The 24207-nt window shown below is 47.0% G+C and overlaps 1 protein-coding gene across 1 annotated transcript; it reads left to right on the plus strand.

Annotated features, from left to right (window-relative positions):
• The first annotated feature begins 460 nt into the window (after window positions 1-460).
• On the plus strand, window positions 461-24057 carry kcnq2a (potassium voltage-gated channel, KQT-like subfamily, member 2a). Its single transcript, XM_076026572.1, has 19 exons — window positions 461-944; window positions 9502-9592; window positions 9677-9803; window positions 10280-10455; window positions 11781-11906; window positions 11983-12093; window positions 12841-12936; window positions 13075-13169; window positions 13660-13719; window positions 14581-14610; window positions 15714-15767; window positions 16673-16878; window positions 17596-17643; window positions 17828-17845; window positions 18562-18667; window positions 18947-19078; window positions 20615-20683; window positions 21424-21517; window positions 22234-24057. The coding sequence occupies exons 1-19, from the start codon at window positions 643-645 to the stop codon at window positions 23077-23079; spliced, it is 2787 nt and encodes a 928-aa protein (XP_075882687.1). The 5' UTR covers window positions 461-642; the 3' UTR covers window positions 23080-24057.
• The last annotated feature ends 150 nt before the right edge of the window (window positions 24058-24207 follow it).

Consider the following 24207-nt stretch of genomic DNA (forward strand, 5'->3'; position numbering starts at 1 on the left):
TGATTTGAGCGTGTTGTCCTTTCCTTGAGCTCAGCGTTGGGGAGCGGCTGGGAAAACAAAGCTTGGCACATTTAAAATATGACACATGCATTTTTCATGAAGCTTCAGGAGAAATCCCCCCCCCCCCCCCCCCCCCCCGCAGCCTACCCTGATGGACTCAAGTGGAGAGAATATGGGATGTTATCGAGGGGATGCAATTGATCTTTGTTTTCTGCCAATACCAGAAAGCTCCTGATTTCATTTCCCTAATCAATAGTATTTAGAAGGGGGGAAAAAAAAGGTCAAATGCATGTTGCAATGCTGTGAAATATCCCATGAAGATCAGATTGCAGGTGCATAGTTGAGTGAAAAATCGTGTCGCCATACTTTTGTGTCTCCTCAATTGTCTTATCAGATCGCCGGAAGGAGCAGAATAGTGTTGGTATTGGTGGTTGGGTGGGACAGCTGTGTGTGTAGGGGGGGGGGGGGGGGGGGGGTACTGTTGGCACCGACACCGACTGCACTCTCCACGATCAGCATCAGCACCACCACCATCGGCAGCGGCAGCAGCAGCAGCAGCGGCGGCGGCACACACCCCTCAGTGATGCATCCCCGCGGCAAGGGCACGGACAACTCCTCGCTCGAGTCGCCTCCACTTTAGGGATGGTGCAGAAGTCTCTCAACGGCGGGGTCTACCCAGCTCAGGCCGGAGAGAAGAAGCACAAAGTCGGCTTCGTCGGCCTGGACCCCGGCGCGCCCGAATCCAGCCGGGACGGCGCGCTGCTCATCGCGGGCTCGGAGAGCGCCAAGCGCGGCAGCATCCTCTGCAGACCCCGCAACAGCATCTCGGGGGCGGGGAGACCCAGGCCGTCGAAGAAGAATGCCAGCTATCGGAAACTACAGAATTTCTTGTACAACGCCTTGGAGAGACCGCGGGGATGGGCGTTCGTCTACCACGCTTATGTGTAAGTCGTGTCCTCGTGATGCCTGCTATGCACACCTTGGCCTTTGTTTCACAGATTTTTTTCGGGCGTGTGTGTGTGTGTGTGTGTGTGTGCGCGTGTGTGCGCGCGCGCACTCTGTTGCTTTCACTGGGTGGAGGCTGCTGCTTATCTTTTCTTTTGTTTTTTTTGGACCTCCTTCGTCCATATTCCTAATTTTCCATCCTTGTCAAATTCCTCTCTGCTGGCCGCCAGTGCCGACAGCCTCTCCATCGCCTCGTCCGCACAACTCCTGCTGCAACTCCTGATATTGCAACTCATGCTTATGTCACAGCGGCACGCAACGAAGGCGGCGGGTGTTTTTCAGTGCGTGTGTGTGTGTGTGTGTGTGTGCGCGCGTGCCGCTGCGGGACACGCATTCCAGGACGCGACATCAGTTGCCTAGTCCATCGCCTGGCCCGGTATTAAATCGAGCCCTTGTTCCGCGGCAGCGTGTTTCAGCACCGGGGCTGCGTGGACAGCTCCGTGTTACACTTCCACTAATTAGCGGTGCGGCCGGTGCGCAGTCATGTGGGCTCCCACATGACTGCGCACATCGCGGACCTGCGCTGGCGGAGCGAGCCGCAGCTGGCAGGCAGACTCACTGTGGGCGTCCCGGCCGTGGCCAAAACATCGGGGCTCTTACTTGATGCCGCGAGGTCTTGGCGGAGAGCGAAAAATGCTTCAGGTCGGTGATTCGTGCGTTCACTGGTACCGGTTTGACTGGTGTTTATTCCCCCGGGATCGTCATCACGTGGTTAATTGTCCATAGACATCTGTACACTTCCATAAAGCAGCATATTTGGCCCTGCGGTGACAGTTCATTGCTGAATACAGCTGCCTGCTGAGCCTCCTGACGTCACAAAGAGGCAGAATTGTGTGTTTCACCTGCTACTTCTCCTTTTTTTAAAAAACAAAAAAACAAAACAAAAAAACAAACAAAAACAAAACAGTGTTTTATAACAAGCTGTGTCTGTTGCTTCTTTTGTTTGCTCCACTTTTCAGGCAGTGAGTGCTGCAACAAAGAAACACAAGCAGAGGCTAGCAAACGATCGGCTTTTCTTCCCTATTTAATTGTCAGGATAACGACACGAAAAATTTGGAGAAAAAAAACCAACAACAACAAAAAAAAAAGCAAAAACAATAGTATGTTGGCGTTGGGTGAAACATTCAACCATTTTCATTTCAGTGAGAAATTTCCTGACAAGAAAGAGCCACACGCTCCCCCCAACCCTCCTTTTCAAACACCACAAAAATCCTTCCTGTCTATCAATTATTCACCGAGCTGGGCTGACTAAGTGGTTCCACTGTTTGTCAAAAAAAAAAGGGAAAAAAAGGGCAAATGTCGTGCTCCGCAACGACCGAGGTTTAGCCCAAGAATTTACAATTCTGCGTTTTGGTGGAGGAGGTACGATAACACAGCATGCACGCTGTCGTGACGAAGTCAAGTAGTTGCTGTGTGGAGCTGGAATGGCCACAGACAGACAGACAGACAGACAGACAGTCTTTTCAAATATTAACTGGATGCTGCAACAGCTAGCTCAAACTCTGTCTTCACCATTTCTTTTATTTTTAATGTGTGAGTTGGTTGTCATCAGATCTGAGGTCCCGCCATGGTTAAGACCCTTGGCACGTTGTGTGTGTGTGTGTGTCTGTCTGTCTGGTTTTACCCCGACCACCAATAGGAAGCCCTGAACTGCTGTGTTTCCAGGAGGAAGATTAAAAAAAACACAAAAAAAAAACAAGGTTTTTTCCTTTCAATCATTTTTATTTTCTATCTCTTTACCGGGCGGCTGAGTGAGATAAATCCACCAGAGTTTGGAAAATGACTCTCTGAGTTGACAGGTTTGGGGGGAAAAAAAAAAAGAAGTAGCTGACTGTGTCATAATCTGCTGGAGAATGCTGATCTGACTGATGGCAGGAAGTTCACAGTGCAGCATCACTCTGCTCCGTTGATCCGTCCACTGCGCGATTCACAGTCGGCAAAACTTCATTTAATCTCCATCTGGGCCCCGAGGCGGCCTGATTTATGAATCCATCACAGCGGGACTCCATCACGCCCGTCCTGCCCTCCCCCCCCCCCTCCCTCGCTCCTCCCTTCCTCCCTCAGCAGCCCCAAATGAGAAGTGGCGCTGCAGGATGCTGTGACTGTGCAGCTTTGTCGTCCTCGCTGAGGTGGAAACGCTCAGTAAACATCGGGATGGAGCCACCGTGAAACCCGCACGCTATCACTTTTGTACATCGTCTCTTCTCCGTCTCTCACCTCACCTGGCGGGCTGTTCGACAAGGCCGAGGCCGAGGCCGCCCCTCTCCTCGTGTTCTGTCGGCGGTCCAACATCTGTCATGGCAAAGAGCCGCAGTGATCCACAGTCACTGGCGCGGATCCGAAACTGGGGCACCGTGTTAAAAAATGAATCTTGCATATGTTTAAACCGAAATGAAGGAGCGTCCTGAAGCCATTATCCCACTGTCAGAGCAGCTGCAGCGTCCCGTCCCCACATTGGACCGGTGCTACTGCAGCCGATGGCCTCTAGTGGAGCCTCGTTTCCGTTTCCGTTTTTCCAGCGGAAAGCTCCAGCTGTGAGAAAGATGTAGACAGATTCTGCAAAAATGACAGGAAAAATAAGTATCAGCGTGTGGTCCTGCAGTCAACCTTTGCTTCAGAGGGATGCACGCAGCGTGCAGTCCAGGTGTTTAAAAACAGCAATGAAGTGAAGAAGGGTCGTAAACGCCAGAGTCTGCGGCGTGTTCCGGAAGAGGAGTCGGCTCTGACGACGCCCCTGCGGTCGCAACCCATCCGGGAAAAATTGAAACGCGAAGATCTGCTGCAGCCGTCGTCCTAACGATCCTGACTTTCACTGTGAGGACAATAAAGCTCGGAGAAAATCTCACCATCTGCTGCTGCAGTGCACACTGACTTAGAATCCAAAGTGGTGAGTATTAGGGAAGACAATGAGCAAAGCATTATGGGATGTGGCAGGCCGTCTGGTGTGAATCTGGCAATTTGAGGGTTGCCCACATCCGCTGCAAACCCATTGAAGTCTTGGACTTGTTATGGGCTTGTTGGCAGGACGTAACCCACAATTAACCAAGAAATGCAGCCGCTGAACTGAGAGTATTTGAGTTGTGTTACACACAGGGTTGTGACTGTTGAGCAATACGACGCTGCAGCAGGGACGCATTAAAAAAGGGGCCAGAAAAACAAAACGCTGTGTCAACCCGTAAATCGTAGCGTGAGATATTTTTAGACACCTTGATCAATGTTCCCGCATGTAAAGCACAACTAGGCGAATCATCAGTCGTCTCCAGTTGCACAGGGCTTATTTTGTGTCATGCTTCTGACCTTGGAAATGTAACTTGAGACCTTTGTGCTTTGATGTCTTTAGAAACGTCACACGGCATCAAAACCAGTCGAGCTCAGATCAGGATCGTTTGAACAAAATTCTATTTATCAATTTACTATTTATTTAATATTTATAATCTTTTTTTTTTTTTTTTACTACAGTTTAAGTGTTGATATATTGTATGCCTGGGAATGAGCATGCGCTAAATTGTTGTGCATAGCATATTCACAGGGAGCGGAGACTCGTACAATAGTGGGCAACACATTAGCTGAGTTCTACGTTGACTGCAGCTGAACTTAAAGAGTCAGAGCCACGGTTGAGTTTATCCACAGCAGACTGGTGGCCCAGTAAGTCATCACCCTTAAAGAGTGGAGCGGAGTGCGTGGACACCGCAGCGTTGGCACACACTCCCCTATAGCCGCTGTAGGATTGACTGACAAAAAAAACCCTATATTGGCTCCCATCGGGTTGCTCGCTGTCTAAATTTAGCCTGATGACTGCGTCTAGATGGGAGGTGTGTGTGTGTGTGTGTGTGTGTGTGTGTGTGTGTGTGTGTGTGTGTGTGTGTGTGTGTGTGTGTGTGTGTGTGTGTGTGTGTGTGTGTGTGTGTGTCGGGGGAGGTGGGGTAGGGGTAGCTGATATTGATGTTTCTTTATCTGCAGCTCTGGTGGAGGAAATGCAGATTTTTCTGCTCCAGACTACAGTCCCCTCAGCCCGAGTGATCGATGGTCACGTTTCGCCCTTTTACCATCAGAGCCAATTCCGCAAAAAAGTGCATACGTGTGCGTACGTGTGCGTACGTGTGCGTATGTGTGCGTGTGTAGCCGGCTCTGGCTTTTCGACAAGTTTTCTTTATCGCCCCACTCGTAGTCCTGAGTGCAGCAAACAGACTCTGATGAAACCAACAAACCAACATGCCAGAAGACTCAGTTGCTGTTTTCATTTTATTGGGGTATGAATTCAAATTCCCTTTTGAATCCTACTGTGTCTTCCACTGACAACAGCTTGAGACAGAGTGGCTCGGACTGATTCTCAGAACAACGAGCCTTGATGGAGACGCCGCCAGGGGAGATTCAATCCTGCCACAGATCCAGGTCATAAACATCCTAAAAACCTGAACCCTGCGACCGACCTGATGGTTGGTCTGCCGGCTGCAGGAGGTGGCTGCCCGGAGCGCCTTGGGAGGCAGTTTCTGTTTCCCTCTCCTTCCGCGGTAGAGGCCCTCGTTAGTAGGTGCTAATGAGCTTGGCAAGGTGGAGCAGGAGACGATGTCCACTCCTTCGTGCATTCAGAGGCGGCCGTCCCTCCCTGCGAATGCAGTTTGTTGCTCGGATCAAATGCACAAACGTTTGGCGATTGTCATTTTGCGTTTGTGCAGTGAAGTGGACCAAGTGGAATAGAGCGCTTGAGAGCATTTCGCTCCTGGGGATAGTTGCTGATGGAAAGCCGAGGGGAGTCAAATCTCTTTATCTCACAGTTGAGAAAAAGTCGCGTTTTTAATTTGAAGTGGACTCAAGATGGCGCTCTGTCATCTTCCTGTGAGATTCTAATTTCTGGGGAGCTTTCTGTTTGCGACAAACTGAAAAAAAAAAACCCAAGTCTTGACGATGTCAATGAACAGGATAAACAGCCTACTGTCACTGGGGGACTGAGAGACTGTAGCCGTGTTTGACAAGGGACTGACGTGTGTGCGTGTGTGTCAACGGTGTTCCAAACAGAGCAGCTTCACCGGCAGGAAGTAGTGCCCTTTGGCGGCACCGTGCGCTGGGAGCTGTGGGTAAAGAGCTCTGTTGGAGCGCAGTGTGGATCAGCGCCGCGCAACCAAACTCCTAAAATATCTGCACTATGAATAACAACAGGGCAAGGCAGCCGTAGCAAAGAGTCACAACAACAACAGTTTGCGCTAGAGAAAAGGGAAAGACGAAAACAAGAACATACACGAACGCGCGCACGCACACACACACACACACACACACACACACACACTGTGCAGATCTCAGTCGATGTGACGTGACTGACAGGACGTGAAGGGATTTTGACTGACTGACTGACCCACAAACGCCTCGTGGCTGCAGCGTCGAGGTCCGACCACGCGGAGGTTCAGTTCGACTCCGCTAGATGATGGAGTCCACACTGCAGCTGCAGTTTCAGAATCTGAATTTACCAGGTGTGACGTTCTGACTCAACCATAAAGGAGGAAAGGTTTTTTTTTTTCAACTCAAGTCACAACTTGAGGCTTTGACTTGAATCTAAATAATGGAAACTCTTTAAATTAGGCACCGAATATTCTCTTTAAAAAAATGTATTATATCTAATTCATTTATACTGCTTCATACCTATTTATACCAGCAGAGGGCGGCGGTAAATTAAACACAAAGGCCTTATTTGCACCTGTCACAGGAGGAAATCACGTTTTTGAAGATGACACCTTGGGGAAGAAAGTGTCGTTAAGCCGAAGTGTGGCGGCTCGCAGGACCTAACAAAAGCTCTTCTCAGATGCACAGGAACAGCTCACCAAGAGCTTATACTCACCTTATACCAAGAAATCCTGCGCCGCTGTGGCCATTAATGATATATGAGTTGCTGCAAAAACGCACTCGTGCTCCTTGAGGGTGACCTCGAGCTAACCTCACCAAACGCGAGCAGCCCGGGCGAACGGGCTCAGATGAGTAAGAAAAGTTTATTTTTGCTGCTTCACGCCACTCTGTCTCTGCTCGGCCGATTGTAAACGGCCGAGAAAAATCCGCAAGATTCCCTCGGAGCGACGCGACATTGATCCCAGGCCCCGGATTGGCCGGCAGCCAGCGGCTCTGGCGTTGATTTACAAACAGAAAATGACACTGGCAGAAAAAAAAAAGCAAAGTCAAGTCGGCCTCAAAAGATTCATTTTAGTAGATTAAACGGGAAAAGGGAGGATGGATGGAGGCCAGGAGAAAGATTAAGGTAGAGTTCAGACTGAGATTGTGATTAGTAGCAGTTGTTATGAAATACGGATTACAAACCAGATGGTACAAGAACAACTACTACTACTACTACTACTGATAATTGTAATAATAATAATAACAATAATAATAATAATAATAATAATAATAATAATAATAATAATGGTGTAATGATGATGATAGTTTTGCAAAAATTGTTTTTTATCATTAAAAGTTTTATTATTGAAAATTAAATGCACTGCATTTAAAATTTACTGCCATCTAATGGTGATAAACCAAACTGCAAACAATTTTAATGTCATCCTTATTTTTCTGTCCCAAATCTCAAATCTTCTCTTGTCTTACAGCACTGCTCCTGAAAGGTGCACCTTCTTTGTTGGTCAGTATATAAGTTAATATAAAAATAGATCATTAGGAATTTAGTGCGGTGTGCATGCATCTTCTTAGACAGGCATCAGCCGAAGGTTGACACAAGGACACAGATTGAGGTGTCAATGTTTCTCTTATCTCGCCAAACTGCGTCGTTAAGTGATTTGTTTAAAATTCCTCTGACCTCATGCTTATCAACCTACGAAAACCCAGAAGTGCACCTTGTAATTATGGGTTCCCCTCCTCCGGGTCAGCTCAGCAGGAAGAGCCCTTCAATCAAACGTGCCCTCGAACTGCATCCCGTGAATGCACATGGCTCTCTGAGAAACGCGATCCTCACAGTGCCGCATCTGATCTTGTATTCAGAAGCCACTTAACATCACTCCACACTGTTTCTGCCCCTGATTAATCCTGGCTGGCATCTCTTACATTCCTGCACCGGCCCGGCATCGGGTTTCACTCCCCATTAGCCCTGGATTCCTTCCAGAGGATGGTTCCTATGGGAAGGCCTCCTGAGTTCGGGCCTCCACATCATAAATCACATGTTGTCTTTTCATCCGATGCAGCGCCGGCTTGATGCTCACTCATCCGCTCCTCTCGAGGGCTGGTTTCCTTCCAAATGGCTTCAGTGTCATTAACTCATATCAGGTCGTAAAACGTCTACGTCTAAAGTGATCGTCAACTTTAAAAAAAAAAAAATCTTTAAACTCGTCATACACTGTTGTGTGCTGGACTTGAAACCTGCAAATTATCTTTGCCTCTCAGGGTTGAAGAGATATCTGCACATTGCCTCAGCATTCTCTGCAGCACCCATCCTACCCTGTAATTTAGTGCATCCCAATGCACCATGGTGCACGCACAGCAGCATGGTTCTCCTGCAGCTCTGACCCACAATTTTCTGCACAGGGGAAGACGCATCGAAACCCCTCCTGTCGCCACATTGTACGGGCAAAGTGTTCTGTACCTGAGTCGCAGAGTTTTGGTTTGTACTTTAAACTTTTGTGCTGATGCTTCGAGTTCAAGGTGGAGTGGCAACAATATGGGCTTTGCTGCAGCACACTAGTCTGAATTTCCTGTGTGTTCTGTCGTCCTCCTCACAGTTCCACTTCCTGCTCCACCTAATTACCCTCAGTGCAGCGCGTCATTTCTCCATCTTTTGTTTGACTTCATCACGAACAAATGATCCATGCCCTCATTCCACAGACTTTTTTTTTAATTTTTAATTTTTTTTTGGGGGGGGGGTGTTGGGGGGGCGCTCCAGATGGGTCCTAATAACATCCCAGAATGCATTGTGGCTTAGTTGATGGCACAACTCCTATAGGCCAGACCCCATTTACTAATGCTGTTGCAGACGGCCCCGTTTGCCTCCTCTGCAGTTCTGCAGGGCCGTGAACTGAGACTCGGCAGCGCCACAGCTCCTGCTGCTGCATGAGAGGAAAACTGCAGCTGTTAATTATTCCCTCAGTCACCAGCTGATGCCACTAGAGCTCCAGGAGCTGATCAGCAGATGGTTCGTCACACTGTGCCACCGACACAGCCATGAAGGCAATGCTGAGAATTTGCTTTTTGTTCCAGCACCAAAAAGATTCTGCACTCGGGAAGACAGGATGTCGTCAGATGATTTGTCTGATTTTACTGTCGTTTTTTATTTTCCCCCAACAAATGCTGCCAACGAAAACATTCTCCCAGTGAAGTCTTCACAAATTGTAACATGACCATTAAGCAGGTGAAACCAAGAAATCCAATTTTGGCGATTAACATTCACTGATGATGAAATGCCAAAGGTAGAATTCATTAGTTATTATTTGGTCCTGTTCATTTTTAAACCATGTTAGTCAACAACCTTTCGAACGAAAGCCACTGATGCACTCCTCCCCTCTCTTCCAGCTTCCTGTTGGTCTTCTCCTGCCTCATACTGTCGGTGTTCGCCACCATCAAAGAGTTCAAGAACAGCTCCGAGAGTGCCTTGTACATCCTGGTGAGTACATCATCCCGCCCGCTGTGCAGCCCTGCACTCCTACGTAGTTCCTGCCGACTAACTTCGCTCCACCGTCTTCAACAGGAAATTGTGACCATCGTGGTGTTCGGGGTGGAGTACATCGTGAGGATATGGTCGGCCGGCTGCTGTTGCAGATACAGAGGATGGGGAGGGAGGCTAAAGTTTGCCAGGAAGCCCTTCTGTGTCATAGGTGAGGCAGTGATGCCAGGAAACACACGTGCTGTCGTTTGATTGAGGTCGTGTTCTGTGCCTGCAGAGAGGCTGGAATTTGATTTAATGCCGGTAGTCGCACAAGTTGACCGTCTAGATGCGGAGAAGACCTTCCATCATGAGTCTCCATCATTGACTGTGTAAAAAGATGGGTGGAACTTCCAGTTTCGAAAAGGGAGTGCCACGAACCTGCATTCTATCGTTTAGCCAGCAGGGACCGCCAAAGTTGGTTGCAAAAAAGCAGAAGCCCTAAATCCTTACTGTTACAAGCTGGTTCAATTTTTTTGTGGGACTAAATTCCTAGGAAAACAATTCATTAAATACATTCAGATGTCCATTTGTCCAATTTGTTCTAATACCGGTGTCTCGAGGCTTCTGAACAGGTTTGCAAACCAGTGGGCGAGGTCACGGTGACTCCACCCATCTTTAACTGTGCAACTCCATTCTTCCCCTCAGACATCATGGTGCTCATCGCCTCGGTGTCGGTGCTGGCGGCCGGATCTCAGGGCAACGTCTTCGCCACCTCGGCCATCAGGAGTCTGAGGTTCCTGCAGATCCTGCGTATGCTGCGGATGGACCGCCGTGGCGGCACCTGGAAGCTCCTGGGATCCGTGGTTTACGCACACAGCAAGGTGGCCATGTCCTTTTGTTTTTTTACTGCTCTAAAACCAAAAGCTTTTACAGTCAACCTAGTGATAGGTGATATATATATATATAATTAGTGCCATCTGGATTTTACAATAAATATTCTATTTTTAGCCTCACTGCAACAAACTTTATTACGTCTGGGACGTCTCATTTCTCCCAGCTTTTGAAAAATCTTCTCCCTGGAAACATGCAGTGGAGGCTGTTCACTGCTGTTCAATCACCCGTTAATAATTCAGCCCTGCTTTACAAATTACTCTCTGCCTCAATCAGCCTGATTAAGAAGCCATCTGTTGCCACAAGGCGTGAGCCACGCGTCCTGAATATCACGGTGAAAAGTGGAGAGACACCCCTCAGTTGGAGCGACTCACTCATCCCTTTGTGCCACTTTGGAAAAATAAGTGTTGTCACAGCTGCTAAAATAAGCCATCAAAAAAGTCCTTCCTTGTCTGAGCGTGAGATATTTCTTCCCGCGATAGAAAGTCACGAAAAGGAAGAGTTTAATATAACTGAATATAAAAAGCATGTCATTATTCAAGCTTGCGAGAGATAATTAAAGGCCACCTACCATCTAATGATAAGAAAGCATATTGCAGTTATTTTATTATATTATTTTTTTTTCACTTTATCCAGCTACGGACATGCATATGTATTTTTTCTTCCATGCCATGCTGATAGATCTTGGCCTGTAAGTCTGCTCTGTCTCAAACCTGGTGTACCATATGGTACATTTTGCAGATGTGTTGGATGTATTCATATTTCAGACTTGAAATCCAGATGGTTGTTCAGTCTCGCGTGTTTAATCAGTCTCCACTGCGTTTGCGTTAGGTTTTTGTCTAATAAGTATTTTACAAAACAAAAATATCTATCTGACTTTGCCAATCTGGCTATTTTCAAGTGAAAACGAAGCCAGGATGAAGGCGTAGCTGGCGTTTGTTCTTCCACGACTTCAAAGTGATGATCCAATTTCAGCCTCACAAGGCGAAGAAACATTTGTCTCACTTTTGCTTTAATGAGCTTTGAAATAGAGTCATGTACTCGCACTAATAGGCTACGGAAAATGTCTAACTGTGTGTGTGTGCGAGTGTGTGTGTGTGTGTGTGTGTGTGTGCCTGCGTCGTGGGAAATAAAAGACGTTTATGAAGTGCTCGGTTTGCCACAGAGGCCATGTGACTGCCATCAGCCAGTGGCTGCTCTCTTTTTTTTCCTCAGCGGCTGGCAGGGGTTTAGCTTCGCTCTCCGCAAGGCATTAAGGGTGACACTTTATTACCTTCAGCTCAGTGTTGCTCACCGTCGCTGTTGCCCGCTGCAGGAGCTCATCACGGCCTGGTACATCGGCTTCCTGTGCCTGATCCTGGCCTCCTTCCTGGTCTACTCCGTGGAGAAGGAGTCCAACGAGGAGTTCGAGACCTACGCCGATGCTCTGTGGTGGGGGCTGGTAAGGCCGCAGTTGCCAGCCGTGGTTGTCAGTCCGAGGTGCCGACTTTAACCATCATTTGTCGTTTGTCACGCAGATCACTCTCACCACCATCGGGTACGGCGACAAGGTTCCCAAGACGTGGAACGGTCGCCTGCTGGCGGCCACCTTCAGCATGATAGGCGTGGCCTTCTTCGCACTTCCTGCTGTGAGTGTCCAGGCTGATCGACTGGCCTGTTCTTCACACACTCTCTCTTTGTAATAATAAAGAATTTCTTGCTTCTCTTTTCTCTTCTCAATGATAATAATAATAATGATAATAATAATATTATTAATAATAATAATAATAATAATAATAATAATAATAATAATAATAATAATAATAATAATAATTATTATTATTATAATAGCTGTTTTCCCACAATACTCTAAAGCAAGACTGAAAAGTCAAAGACCAAATGCCTTAATAGGAACTTTCCTTACACTGTTACTACAACATGGAACAGCCTGCCCCCTGTGGTTGTTGGAGACATTACATCAATCAATCACCTCCTCAGTATTTGACTATAATCCCACAAAACTCAAGGACATTTACTTGTCAATGTTATTCACAAAGCCTGTATCTGCCCAAGCATTATCATTAAAAAATAGAGTCTTATTTTAACTTTTTACGAATAGTTTCTGAAGCTGAGTTGGTTTAATAGTCTAGCAGTGTGTATAAGATGATGACTATCATAGACATATTTTTTAATTACTCTGTACAACTTTAAAATATTGCAAATAAGAAGCACCCAGCGTGTTGGTTCAATTTAGAAGAGAAAAATATTATTGACAGCATTAGGATTGTTTTTAATTTCTTTATTCCTGTTAATGGAATCTTCTGAGTGTTTGGTGTGGTCTTATTCAGTGTCTGCCTTCAGGCCAGTAAATATTCACCATCTATTGGTTCACACAGGGCATCCTGGGCTCCGGCTTCGCCCTCAAAGTCCAAGAGCAGCACCGGCAGAAGCATTTTGAGAAGAGACGCAATCCTGCAGCAGGCCTCATCCAGGTGGGTGTTTCTTTAAAAAAAAGAAAGAAAGAAAGAAAGAAAGAAAGAAAAGAAAACAGCGCCATCCCGAGGTGGCTGCATCGTTCTTTTAAAAATAAACAGCTAAAGATTTTGCAAACCCCCCCCCACCCCTCGCAGGGCGCTTGGAGGTTTTACGCCACCAATCTTTCCCGCACAGACCTGCTGTGCACGTGGGACTTTTACGAGCAGACTGTGTCCGTTCCGATGTACAGGTGAGTGACGTCTGCCAGCGTTTTCATATGCATCACTCACCCTTTCCAGTAAACGCAGGCATTTCCGCCGCGCTCTCTGGCGAAACTGCAGAGCCAAGAGAAACACGAAGCGGCAGCGGGCGCGTTCCAATTCGTGTTGCTGTTGAAATACAAACAGCAGCAGTGGCTACTACATCAAATTAGCCGCCCACGTCGGTGCCCGGCTGTGTGAATCAGCAAACAAGCGGCTGTCTGATTCTGCAGATGTCTATTGTTTTTTTTCTTCCTCCAATGTAACTGACTCTCTGTTTGTCATTCAACACTGCACCGTGTTCTGTTCCATTGAGTTGGAGCTGTGATCCGAGGCAAAAGGCTGGTAACTAACAAAGCAGATCAGGACCAAACTAAATGAAATTACCCTTTAAGCAGCAACCAGCAGTTTTTGCCCTTTCATCATCCAGCTGCTGACACAATGATCTTTGACTGCTTCTGTTGTTGTTTGTGTTCTCAGACTTATTCCGCCTCTGAATCAGCTGGACCTGCTGAGAAATCTGAAAGGCAGGTCGTTCAGGTACAAGCGCCAGTCTCACTCAGCACACACACCTTTACGTTTTTTTTTTTTTTTTTTTTTTTTTAAATCTTCGAAATGTTTGGAAAATTGACGATCACTCAAAAACAAGGAGGGTGATTGGAAAAACCCTGTTTTTTTGTTTTTGTTTTTGTTTTACTGCCACTTTAGCATAGGTAAGCAACAGCTCTGGGCTTCCTATAGTAGCCATTAGCCACAAATTGTCCGGGCATGGCAGTAGAATCAGGAAGTTACAGTCTCTGAACTCACTGCTGTTCTTTTTATTTTTTTCTTCTTCTAAATAAGAACATTTTCCCACAGTTCTGATTAAAACTGTTGTTACAGGAGCACCTGCGCTAACCTCTTTAGCTGCAGCAAGGCTAGCTGTGGCTTCCTGTATTTCCTCCTCAGTTTTCCTGTGTGTGTGTGTGTGTGTGTGTGTGTGTGTGTGTGTGTGTGTGTGTGTGCAAAGGTGTGGCCTGCAGCAGCTGCTGCCGCCTGCTTTTTTGACACGACTCAAGGAATGTTTTTAGCAACGTGATTGCAGCTAGGCCAAAACAAGAGATATATTTTCCTGAAGTCCGAGCTTGCAGAGGGTGAATACTGTGCTCACACAATCTGACTGCCCACAACCCTGAGCTCAGGGCATTCTACTGCATCATTTACCATATTTTATGTCTTTGAGTTGGCAAACTCCCCCAAGCCCCCCACACCTCCATGCAGACTTTCTTCCATCCATCCCTGCTGCAGACCTCCTCCCTGTCTCTCCCCTCCCTCTAAAATTGATCTAATCTCCGTGTTAATTACGAGCCGCTGCCGCGTTTGGCTGACGTGTGTCATTTGGCCTCCTCTCTCCACACACAGGAAGGAGTCTCAGACAGAAACCTCCCCCAGGTCTGTGATTGCTTTCTCACCCCTCCTCCACCATTACTCCCCCACCCTCTCCCCACCCACTCTGGCTTCTCTTCAATTCTGCTCTTAGCTGCTGCAGAGGCTCTTCTTGGAGGAGAGCTTCACTGCCGGCTCTGTCACTATTGCCTTGTGCGAGTGTGTGTGTGTGTGCGTGTGTGTGTGTGTGTGTGTGTGTGTTTGTGGGCGCCAGTTTGAGCTCCCCGTTGTGTTGGTGCGCCTCCTCCAAGAACGGCCTTGCTGCGTTTGCTCACCTGATGCTCCAAAGATCAGCTCACTTTGGCCTGGCTCTTCACTGTGCTGAGGGGGAAACTCACCTGACCAATCAGCTGTTCTTTGACCGGAACGCTTTCAGCAGCATCACCTCGGGGTGGGGCCGGTGTCTGGGGGTGAGGGTGGGACGGCGGGGCACCTTGAGAGCTTGGCCTGAATTTTGATCACAGTTTTTTGGAAAAAGGAAGTGAACTTGTGGCAATGCAGTAACACTTTATCCCGACTTATTGGAAGAAAAAAAAACCCCACCTTGTTGTTGAAGTTTAATTTGAGATTTTGCATTTGGAAAATCACATAAAAAGCAAAACGGCGGAGTCAAAACAAGGTTTTACGCTTTAATTGATCTGCTATGCAGCAGATTTGCTTTCCACTTTGAGTCATTTTGATTGTTTGAATCATTTTAGTTATAATTTTTTTGAGTTGATTCAAATTTATCTACTGTTCTATTTACTTTGATTTTAAATGTAATTTCATTGACTGTTATTTTGTTATTTTACACTATTTTACCATATCTTTTTGATTTACTGCATTCATTTTAATTGAGCTGATTGAATCTTGCTTTTGTTTGACGGTATATTTATTTTCCTGTGTTTTAATCTATATCTCACTCTTTCTGATCTTTATTTATCCATTTTTGTTTTCATTGCACTGTCCCTTTACTCTCCTCCTCCTCCTCCTCCTCTTCCTCCTCCTCCCTCTTCTGCTATTGGATAAAGTGTTCCTTGCATCCCAGTATGACGAACACTGCTGTGTTTTGACTGTACCCACTGCTATTTTATCCCTTTCTTTGTCTCCTCTACTGCGCACCACTCCAGTAATGAAAATGCACACAAAGACAGACTTTGCGGGTGCTGCCCCCGAGCCATTAGGTATCGTTGCTGCACAGATACTAACAACTGCACTGCAAGTCTCTGTCTCTCCTCTTTACACATCCCCACTTCTGTTCCTCTCCTGCCGCACCCCCAGATAGAGGGATGTCAGAAATAACCTCCCCCCCCCAAAAAAAAAACCCCAAACAAACCCTGATCCGACCACTTCCACCTCCAAGTGTAGCGCAGCTCTGTCACCTCTGTCGAGCTCTTTAAAATTCTGGATACTCTGCTCACACCTCTAACTTACCTCGATAAGAAAAAATAAAAAACCCAAACAACTGCAAATACACGTGCGTGTGTTCACCGCCCTGTCACCGTTGATTTATGGTTTCTGTTAAATGACGTCTTTATGCAGTTGATTTGCTTGCTGCCTTTCTTTTGCCTTCGTCGGCCCTTATAAATGTGTGATCAGCAGGGACGGCGCCTAGTGCCTATTTTTTTTTTTTTTTTTGCTGATGTCTTTTCCTTTGAGCGGTTCTCGCAGCAGAGCCGACAGTACGAAGGTGACTTACTTTGCACGACCCGCGCTCACTTTTTGTTTTGTCTTTGTTGTTTTTTTTTTTGTGTTTGTCGTTGTCGCTTCAGACTTGAGATCACGGCTCGCTGTCACTTGCATGCTTATGCTTGTAGCTTCCTGCTGCTTGCCTGACCCACTGAATGCTCCACTGTGTTGGTATGTGGACATGGCTCCTTCTGCTGTAGGACATTGCCCGTTATTGCGCTGCCGCCGAGGTAAGAGCCCGGAACAGCATCGGCGACGACTCTCACAGATTATTATCCTTGTCAAACGACACAGCTGTAGGACAAACAAAAAACAAAAAACACACTCACATTCTTGAGACGGAGCCGCAGGGGCCGTTAAATGGGTTGAATTCTCTCTGTGGTTGCCTTCCTCCCCGCAGTCGGAAGGCCAGCCTGAAGGACAAGGTGTTCCCCAGTCCTTCCAAGGCTCCCGTCACCAAGGGGAAAGCCCAGTCGCCGGGGCCCGACGACGGGGCTGAGGCCAGTCCCAACAAGGTGGCCAAGAGCTGGAGCTTCACCGAGAAGAACCGAGGTCCAAAGCAGGCCTTCAGGGCCCGGGGCAGCGCCTCGCGCCAAAACTCGGATGGTAAGACGGAGGGGAAAAAAAATTAAATTATTAATAAAATTAATTACGCAACATATGGTGCATAAATAGTGAAAGATGCACGAAAAAAAACTAATAAATAAAATTGAATTTTCTGTCTATTTTTGATGGCTCAGACTTTACTGGGCTTGTGTTGGTCTGTTCCCATTGAAATAAATAAAAGAAACCTGAATGCCAGAATGCAGAATGGAACCACAAACGGGTTCTGGTGCAAAGACAAACAAACAACTTTTTCCACCAGTTGCATCCAAAATCAAATGTTTTTTTCAAAAGTTTTCACTAATAATGTGTTCTCGGATTTGAATTTGAATTATATATCTCGTGAGAGATTCCATTTTACACTGCAAACACATTAAAACAGAATACGAGAAATAAATGCCTGAAATATAAATGTTAGTCAGTTTATCTAAACCTTATTCAAAATGATGCTATTCAGACAAATCAATGAACATGAAGGTTTTTTCCCCTCACAAACCAAAAGACAAATCACAACATTATTCCGCCTCAGAGGTTTGTTGGTGTTGGACCATCGTCTGTGACCCAGCCAACATGTCATTCAGACCACATCTGTCACAATCAACAAGTGTTCCTCTTCCTCCTCCTCTCCTCCTCCTCCTTTACCATTCCTTTGCCTTTTTGTTGAACCAGCTCTCATTAGTTGTTTTTTTTTTTCCTCCTCCGCTTCATGGCATGTTAAAGTGCTGATTGAAATGCAGGACGAAGACCTGGCACTGAAGAGTTCTCCAGGTTAGACAAGTCGTCCCGGCATCAATGTCTCAAAGCCTGTTTCAACACCAGCACGTTGCTCTTTGTGCAGTTTTGTTCAGCATTGGGCAGCAGCTCTATCGGCCAGTGACATTACGAGTCATCCTGTCAGAAAACCATAACAGCTCTTCTCCCATGTCTCTCTCCTCTCTTTCTCTCTTTGCAGCAATTGAAGGTTTAATAAGTAAGGCACTGGGTTTTTGTTTTTTTTTGTTTGGCTTTATAGGAGGGAAACGATCCAAAAATTTTAAAAATAGGCACTTCAGTTTCACTGGTCTGAGAACCCTGCATGCTAAAACCTGCTGAAATATGTTGACTTGACATGACCCCGCCCACCCCTCTTTTCCTCTTCCTCTAAGTTGTTTATATGAGCTAGAAAAAAAGTTGCATGCAGCTTTATGATATTTTTTTATTCCTAGCAGAAGTTAAAAAAATAAAAGTTAAATTTGTGTTGGGTACAAGTCAAGTGGTGCACCGAGATGGTCTGAAGACCGTGCAGAACCTTTGCATGAAAGAACCCTACCAGATTCTCCTCTAATTCCTCAAAGAAGTGATTTGACTTTTACACTGTTGCCAAATTCCTTTGACTCCTGGCTGCCGTGCCCAACCGTCTGAGTCTAAACTGGCGGTGGGAAGAGAGTAGCTGTTAACCGAGGCCTCCTTTCACATCAGCACTATCCTTCAATTCTGCGCCTGTTCAAGTTTATTTTCTGTTCTCCTTCCACAAAGTCCACTCACTCCTCTCAGGAACTGGCTTTGAAATACACTTGATGATAATAATTAAGGAGTTTGTTGCACTGTTTTCAAGCTGAACGCTACACTTTTTTGCTTCCTCTGCTCTGGAAGGTGCCGAAACGAGTGAAAAGTGACTAAAGAAGGTTCCTGTTTCTTGTTTCACAGAGGCCAGTCTGCCCGGAGATGATATCGGTGATGATAAGAGCTGCCACTGCGAGTTTCTCACCCAAGAATTACCGCCAGGCCTGAAGGTTACAATCAGGGCGATATGGTGAGAATCTGTACCACTGCTACTATTTTTTTTTTTTTAGTATGTTACAACTCGGTGGCTGATTAAGGGTTTTGTGATATCACTTTTCAGCTGAACTTCCGCTGGAACCAATCCCATAACAGCAATAATGCCCAGAGTGTTTTTTTCTTGTTTTAATATCACATTCCAGACGTGCCCGCTGGGTGGAGAGATTCATCAGATGATTGATGACGATCATGGCTGGACTTTGCTTGATGGTTTTTCTTCCCATCGTGCTCATCTTTGACGTCTCTCCCTCAGCATCATGAAGTTCCTGGTGTCTAAGCGGAGGTTCAAGGAGAGCCTGCGGCCCTACGACGTCATGGACGTGATCGAGCAGTACTCGGCGGGCCACCTGGACATGCTGTCCCGCATCAAGAACCTGCAATCCAGGCAAGCGCGCGTTCCCTCCATAACCTGCTGCACATCCCTGAGACTAAGTGCCTTAATGTCAGAGTGGATGATACATAGAAGGCCGATCTTCTCTATGTTGTTGTTGTTGTTGTTGTTGTTGAATTGTTAAAATTCAGCAGAGCGGCAGATAATACAGTATGTATCAGTGACGCAGTGGCTGCCATGCCACTGGATACACACATGTGGATGTTGCCTGTTTTGTACATGTGATGTATTCGGCTCTGTCGTGACGCTTTTCCATTCTATAGTTTTAGCACCACTTGGCTCGACTCGACTCTGCTCGACTTCGTTTTCCGCTACAGTTGAGAGCCGCCTCAACATGGGTGGAGTCGTTAGAGCAAGGCGGAATGAAAGTCAATTAACGCCATATGTTCAGAATCCATTGACTGTTTAAAAAGATGTATGGTGCTTTTGGGTTCAAAAAGGAGGCCAACATGGAAGTACCAAAATTCTGCGTTTTACCGTTTCCCCAGCAGGGGGTGCCAAAGCTGGTTGCAAAAAGACAAAAAAATGACTTGGCTGTCAATATTGAAAAGAGCCCTAAATTCATAGTATTACAAAATGGTCAAAATAGTGAAGAACATTTCTGTTACTAAGGTAAAAAAAAACAACAGTTAATAGGTTCTATTGTCCATTTTCTCTGATTTGGTCAAATTTTGAGTGAAAATTGACCTCAAAGTTGTGGCTCTGGCTGCAGTTTAGTGACCAACTGTAGTCAACATATCAGCGGGTGGGTGGGCGTTGGGTCCCTCATGCTCCAATCATTGCCTACCTCCAGTACCACCAACACATCTAGATATGGAATCTTCTGGTTTCAAAATGGACCATAAACTCAAGACTCAAGATTGACCATGGAACCATCTTTAGGCTTCCGAACAATGACCAAACCAATGACCACGGCTCATTTTCCTGGTTTGTTGCCAGGTTTTTGTTTGTTTTTTTAATAGTAGTGAGTTTTTGTTAAGGAGTTGCTCTCATGGATCGACAATTCCCATGAATTTTCGGCTCCACTCGGCTCGCTTGGAACCCCAGCCGAGCAGGTGCTCAAATCGCACCTGGTGCCAGGTACTATCATAGCACTACAACTAAGAGAAAAGCTCTCAGCCGAGTTGAATAGAGCCGAGTAGGTGCTCTCGGAAAAGCCCAGTAAGTGTTGCCAATGTTGGGGAAAAAATGGAGAACAAACACACACATCCTTCACATTTTTGCAAACCCATTGTTGGTGTGACAAATATGTATGCAACTCACACTGTTCTGTCACTTTTACCTCCTGCAAAGCCACTGCCCTCCCACCCGTGACTTCCCCCACTGGAAGGTCTCTCACTGCGTAGACTGAATATATTCCAGCGACATTACACACACTTTACCGCTCGAGGAAGCTGCTCTGACTCGCCATGTGTCTCGTTTGTTTGTGGAATATATTGGAACTTGTTCTCCGTGGTATGGTATGAGTCCCCGCGTCGCTCCCGTTCCTTTTTGCCGCTGCACTCATATCGTCTCTGTGTGCTTTGCCAGGATAGATATGATTGTTGGGCCCCCTCCCCCATCGACACCTCGCCATAAGAAGTCCACTGAAGGTCCTAGGTTAGGCTCGTAGACTGCACCTCCTCGGGAATGACCCTTTATTTATCTAATTTTTTTATTTCTACGAGCATTCTGCCGTTAGGCCGTAGCCCAGAAGAAGTAGGCAGTACATGCTTCCTTTCTCCTTTTTTCTTCCCCCTTTTTATTTTAAATTTGAGTTCGCCCTCCCCTTTGAGATTCAGGCCACTTGTCTCGTTTCATCCATGGCATTATACGGGAGAAAACATGTATAGAAATGTTTTACTATACTTTCATGCATTAAAAAAAAGGACAAAATACCAAGACAAAACGGAGCGCCCCGCAATGTCTTTGTGAGTTGATGATTCGTGTCACGTGGCCTTGCTCAGCTGAGAGGGGAGGGGTCTGCCAGTGCCAGGTGCCTGCTCACAGTGATGAAGACGTGGAGGGATAGCATGATTCAAAAAATATATGTATATGTAAACAAAAGCATGATGCATTTTGGGATCCCTGGTGAGATGCATCGTTCCTGTCTGCACTACGTCCTTTCCTCCATCCCATAGTGCATGCATCCCATCCGTCCACATCAGACCAGTTCCTTTATCCCACCAAACACTCTGACATCACATCACCTCGTTCCTCCTGGAGTCACATCGGTCGCACATCAATCGCACAGAAATGCTTTCTACAATTTTTTTTTCGCATCATAAATCTTCACCAAATGTGGTTGAAGGCATCGGTCCTTCCTTTTAAAATCAACTCTTTCTTCATTCAAACGGCAGAGTTGACCAGATAGTCGGTAAAAGCCCTAAAGCTGACGGAGAGGGTGCGGACGACCCGAGCATGATGGGACGTCTGGTCAAAGTGGAAAAACAGGTGCGTCTTTTAGACTTTTTGTGAGGATAAATATACTGAATTACGTCATCCGTGCTAATCTCTGTTGCAGTAACTACGCTCGCAGTCGCTTCCTGTATTTTTTTCTTTGTTGCATTATCGGCAGCTTGCAGCAGACGCTACACGCTTTTGTCACTTCCCGAATGATGCTGATTGCTTCCTGTCAGTCAGACTGACAACTTTTCAAATTGGAGATTTTCCAATATTACTTAAAATCACAGCGATCCAGTTGCAGCAGTAGCTGCGTTTCCATTACAGTTTTTCCAAAATAAAAGCAATATTTCGACAAAGTGCAATTGCGATTCTCGAAATTTATGAGAATTACATTTGTTTGCTGTCAAGAACGGTTGTTTTTTCTGTTTTATTACTTGTAAAAAATATTCCGTCTCCTCACAAGGCACCATTTTCACTTGAAGTGAACTGGTCACGTGACCTCATACGTCACGTCCGCGAAGCGAAAAAAGTGTTTCCATGACACTTTTGCAATATACTTCTATATCGATATGTCTGAAAAGCCACCTCATTAAAGCGTCACAACCTTTTAGCCATATTTGAGAGGTTTTTCGAAGTTTAGCCGTTTCCATTAGTTTTTGCCTTACAAAAGTATGACATTGACGAGAAAGTTGGCCCAACTGAAAACACTTAACGGTGGACGTGTGCCTAATTTCCTTTCTTTTACTTCCTCTGACGTCCTACAGGTGCTCTGCATGGACAGGAAACTCGACTTCCTGGTCAACGTCTACGTGCAACGGATGGGCATCCCCCGCTCGGAGACCGAGGCCTACTTCAAGTCCAAGGAGCCGTACCCGGCGCCGCCGTACCACAGTCCCGAGGAGAGCAAGCTGGAGAAGGACAACGGCGAGGTGAAGGAGGAGAAAGAGGTGAAGACCTGCTCGGCCGCAGACGTGCCCTGCTCCGATGGCTCTGTGGACAAGAGGGACCCCCTGCTGGGCCAGTCGGTGGCCCACTCGGTGGGCACGCCCTCGGTCAGCCACAGCCGCCCCTCTACCTCCTGGCAGCACCAGCTGCAGCACCCGCTCAGCCAGCCCGCCTGGAACAGCAGCGTGGCCAACACGCCCTCGCCGGTGGGCGGCGACCAGTCCCCAACGCTGTTCCGCCTCCCGCCTCCGCCCGCGCGGTCCCACGACCGGTCCTCCACCAGCGGCGGCTCCCACGGCCGGAGGAGCCACCGGAGGCAGGCGTGCAGCCAGGACGCCGCCGCCGCCACGGCCGCCGAGAGCGACACGTCCCTCTCCATCCCCTCCGTCGACCACGAGGAGCTGGAGCGCTCCTTCAGCGGCTTCAGCATCTCCCAGGCCAAGGAGGACTTCTTCGGGCCGACGTTCTTCGCTGGCCCCGCGGGGGGAGGCGGCGGCGGTGGCACGGCAACGGCCGCCGACACCGGACACTCGCTGGTCCCCAGGGCCCGACCCTTCATAGCGGAGGGGGAATCAGACACGGACTCCGACTTGTACGCCCCGTCTCCCCTGTCCTTCACGGGAGAGCTGTCCGGGGGGGAGCGGCCGTGGTCGGTACACAAGTGAGTGAGTGAGTGAGTTGGGGTTCTCCTGCCAGAGAGACAGACGCTCAGCGGACGATTGAACTCGTAGCCAACTGACTGACTGTTATCGCCGGTTACAATTAGCGGTGAGAAAGGGAAAAAAAAAAATGGCCCCAAGTTATAACTAATATCGTCAGATGTTTTTTTTTTTGTTTGATCCCGGTGGAGCAGGGTCTTAATGGAATAAAGCAGAAAACAAGGAGCTAACGGGCACCAGTGAGACCAGTGAGAGCCGGTTGTGGCGCCACAAAAGGCTGGTTTTTGAAAGGCGTCAACACTTCCTGAAAAGTGGAGCCAGAGAAAGAAGTAAAGGATTTCACTGACAGGCTGTAGACACAGATTATTGTTAGAACGGAGTTAGTAGAGTGAATATTGCCTGATATTGGACCTTTAAATGAATTGAAAAATTAACAATTCAGGGACAACCCCACATCCCCCCAAAAAATCAGTTCATTTCTGCTCTGGTGCGTCAAACTCGCATGTTTACATCGAGTGGCCTTGTCTTGTTTTGAAGAGCAGAAATGCATCCCCGCCACTTTAAAGGGGCAACAAGCATTATTTTTTTCACCGCTAGAGGGCGTGGCCGAGCACAGCACGTGTATACCGAAACAGAGAGGCCAAGTGGACCTCCTAACCCCCCCCCCCCTCCCCATGTCTCATCTCATCAACCACCTAGAATAGACGGCTTGTTGTGATGTGACGCTGAACACCAGACGACAGTAACGCCACTCGAGCGTCACATGCTAACTTTTTATTTCCTTCTTTCTGACAATGATGAAAATTGCTTATTGCCCCTTTAACTTTCAGCTCATCTCGGGTGCCTCAACGTTGGCTAACATGGCTAACGTGTCTCGACAATGGTCTATAACTTTGAGTTTGATGCCAAAACCTTTGCCATATGATAATCAATTTGATCCTTCGCAGAATAAAAAATGATGTGACCCTGTTTATTTTTTTTCATTTTAATGAATATATCCTGCCGTATGCCAACAACTAGATAAAAACTTTCCTATGAAATTAAAAGAAAGACGTTGCCCCATGGTTTGTGAACCTCCTGCAGCATGGCATGTTGAAACGGCTGATTTAGTTAAAGTCTCGAGCGGGTTACGAC

Source organism: Nelusetta ayraudi, unplaced genomic scaffold (assembly GCF_046127955.1).
Source record: "Nelusetta ayraudi isolate G7.1 ecotype Tasmania unplaced genomic scaffold, CSIRO-AGI_Nayr_v1 ptg000019l, whole genome shotgun sequence".
Classification (NCBI taxonomy): domain Eukaryota; kingdom Metazoa; phylum Chordata; class Actinopteri; order Tetraodontiformes; family Monacanthidae; genus Nelusetta; species Nelusetta ayraudi.

Excerpts from the sequence above, each read along its gene's own strand:
- kcnq2a (XM_076026572.1), top strand. The coding sequence starts at position 643 with ATGGTGCAGAAGTCTCTCAACGGCGGGGTCTACCCAGCTCAGGCCGGA. Across the intron at positions 13,720-14,580 it reads CTGAAAGGCAGGTCGTTCAG|GAAGGAGTCTCAGACAGAAA; the intron begins GTACAAGCGCCA and ends CTCCACACACAG. Across the intron at positions 15,768-16,672 it reads TGCTGCCCCCGAGCCATTAG|TCGGAAGGCCAGCCTGAAGG; the intron begins GTATCGTTGCTG and ends TCCTCCCCGCAG.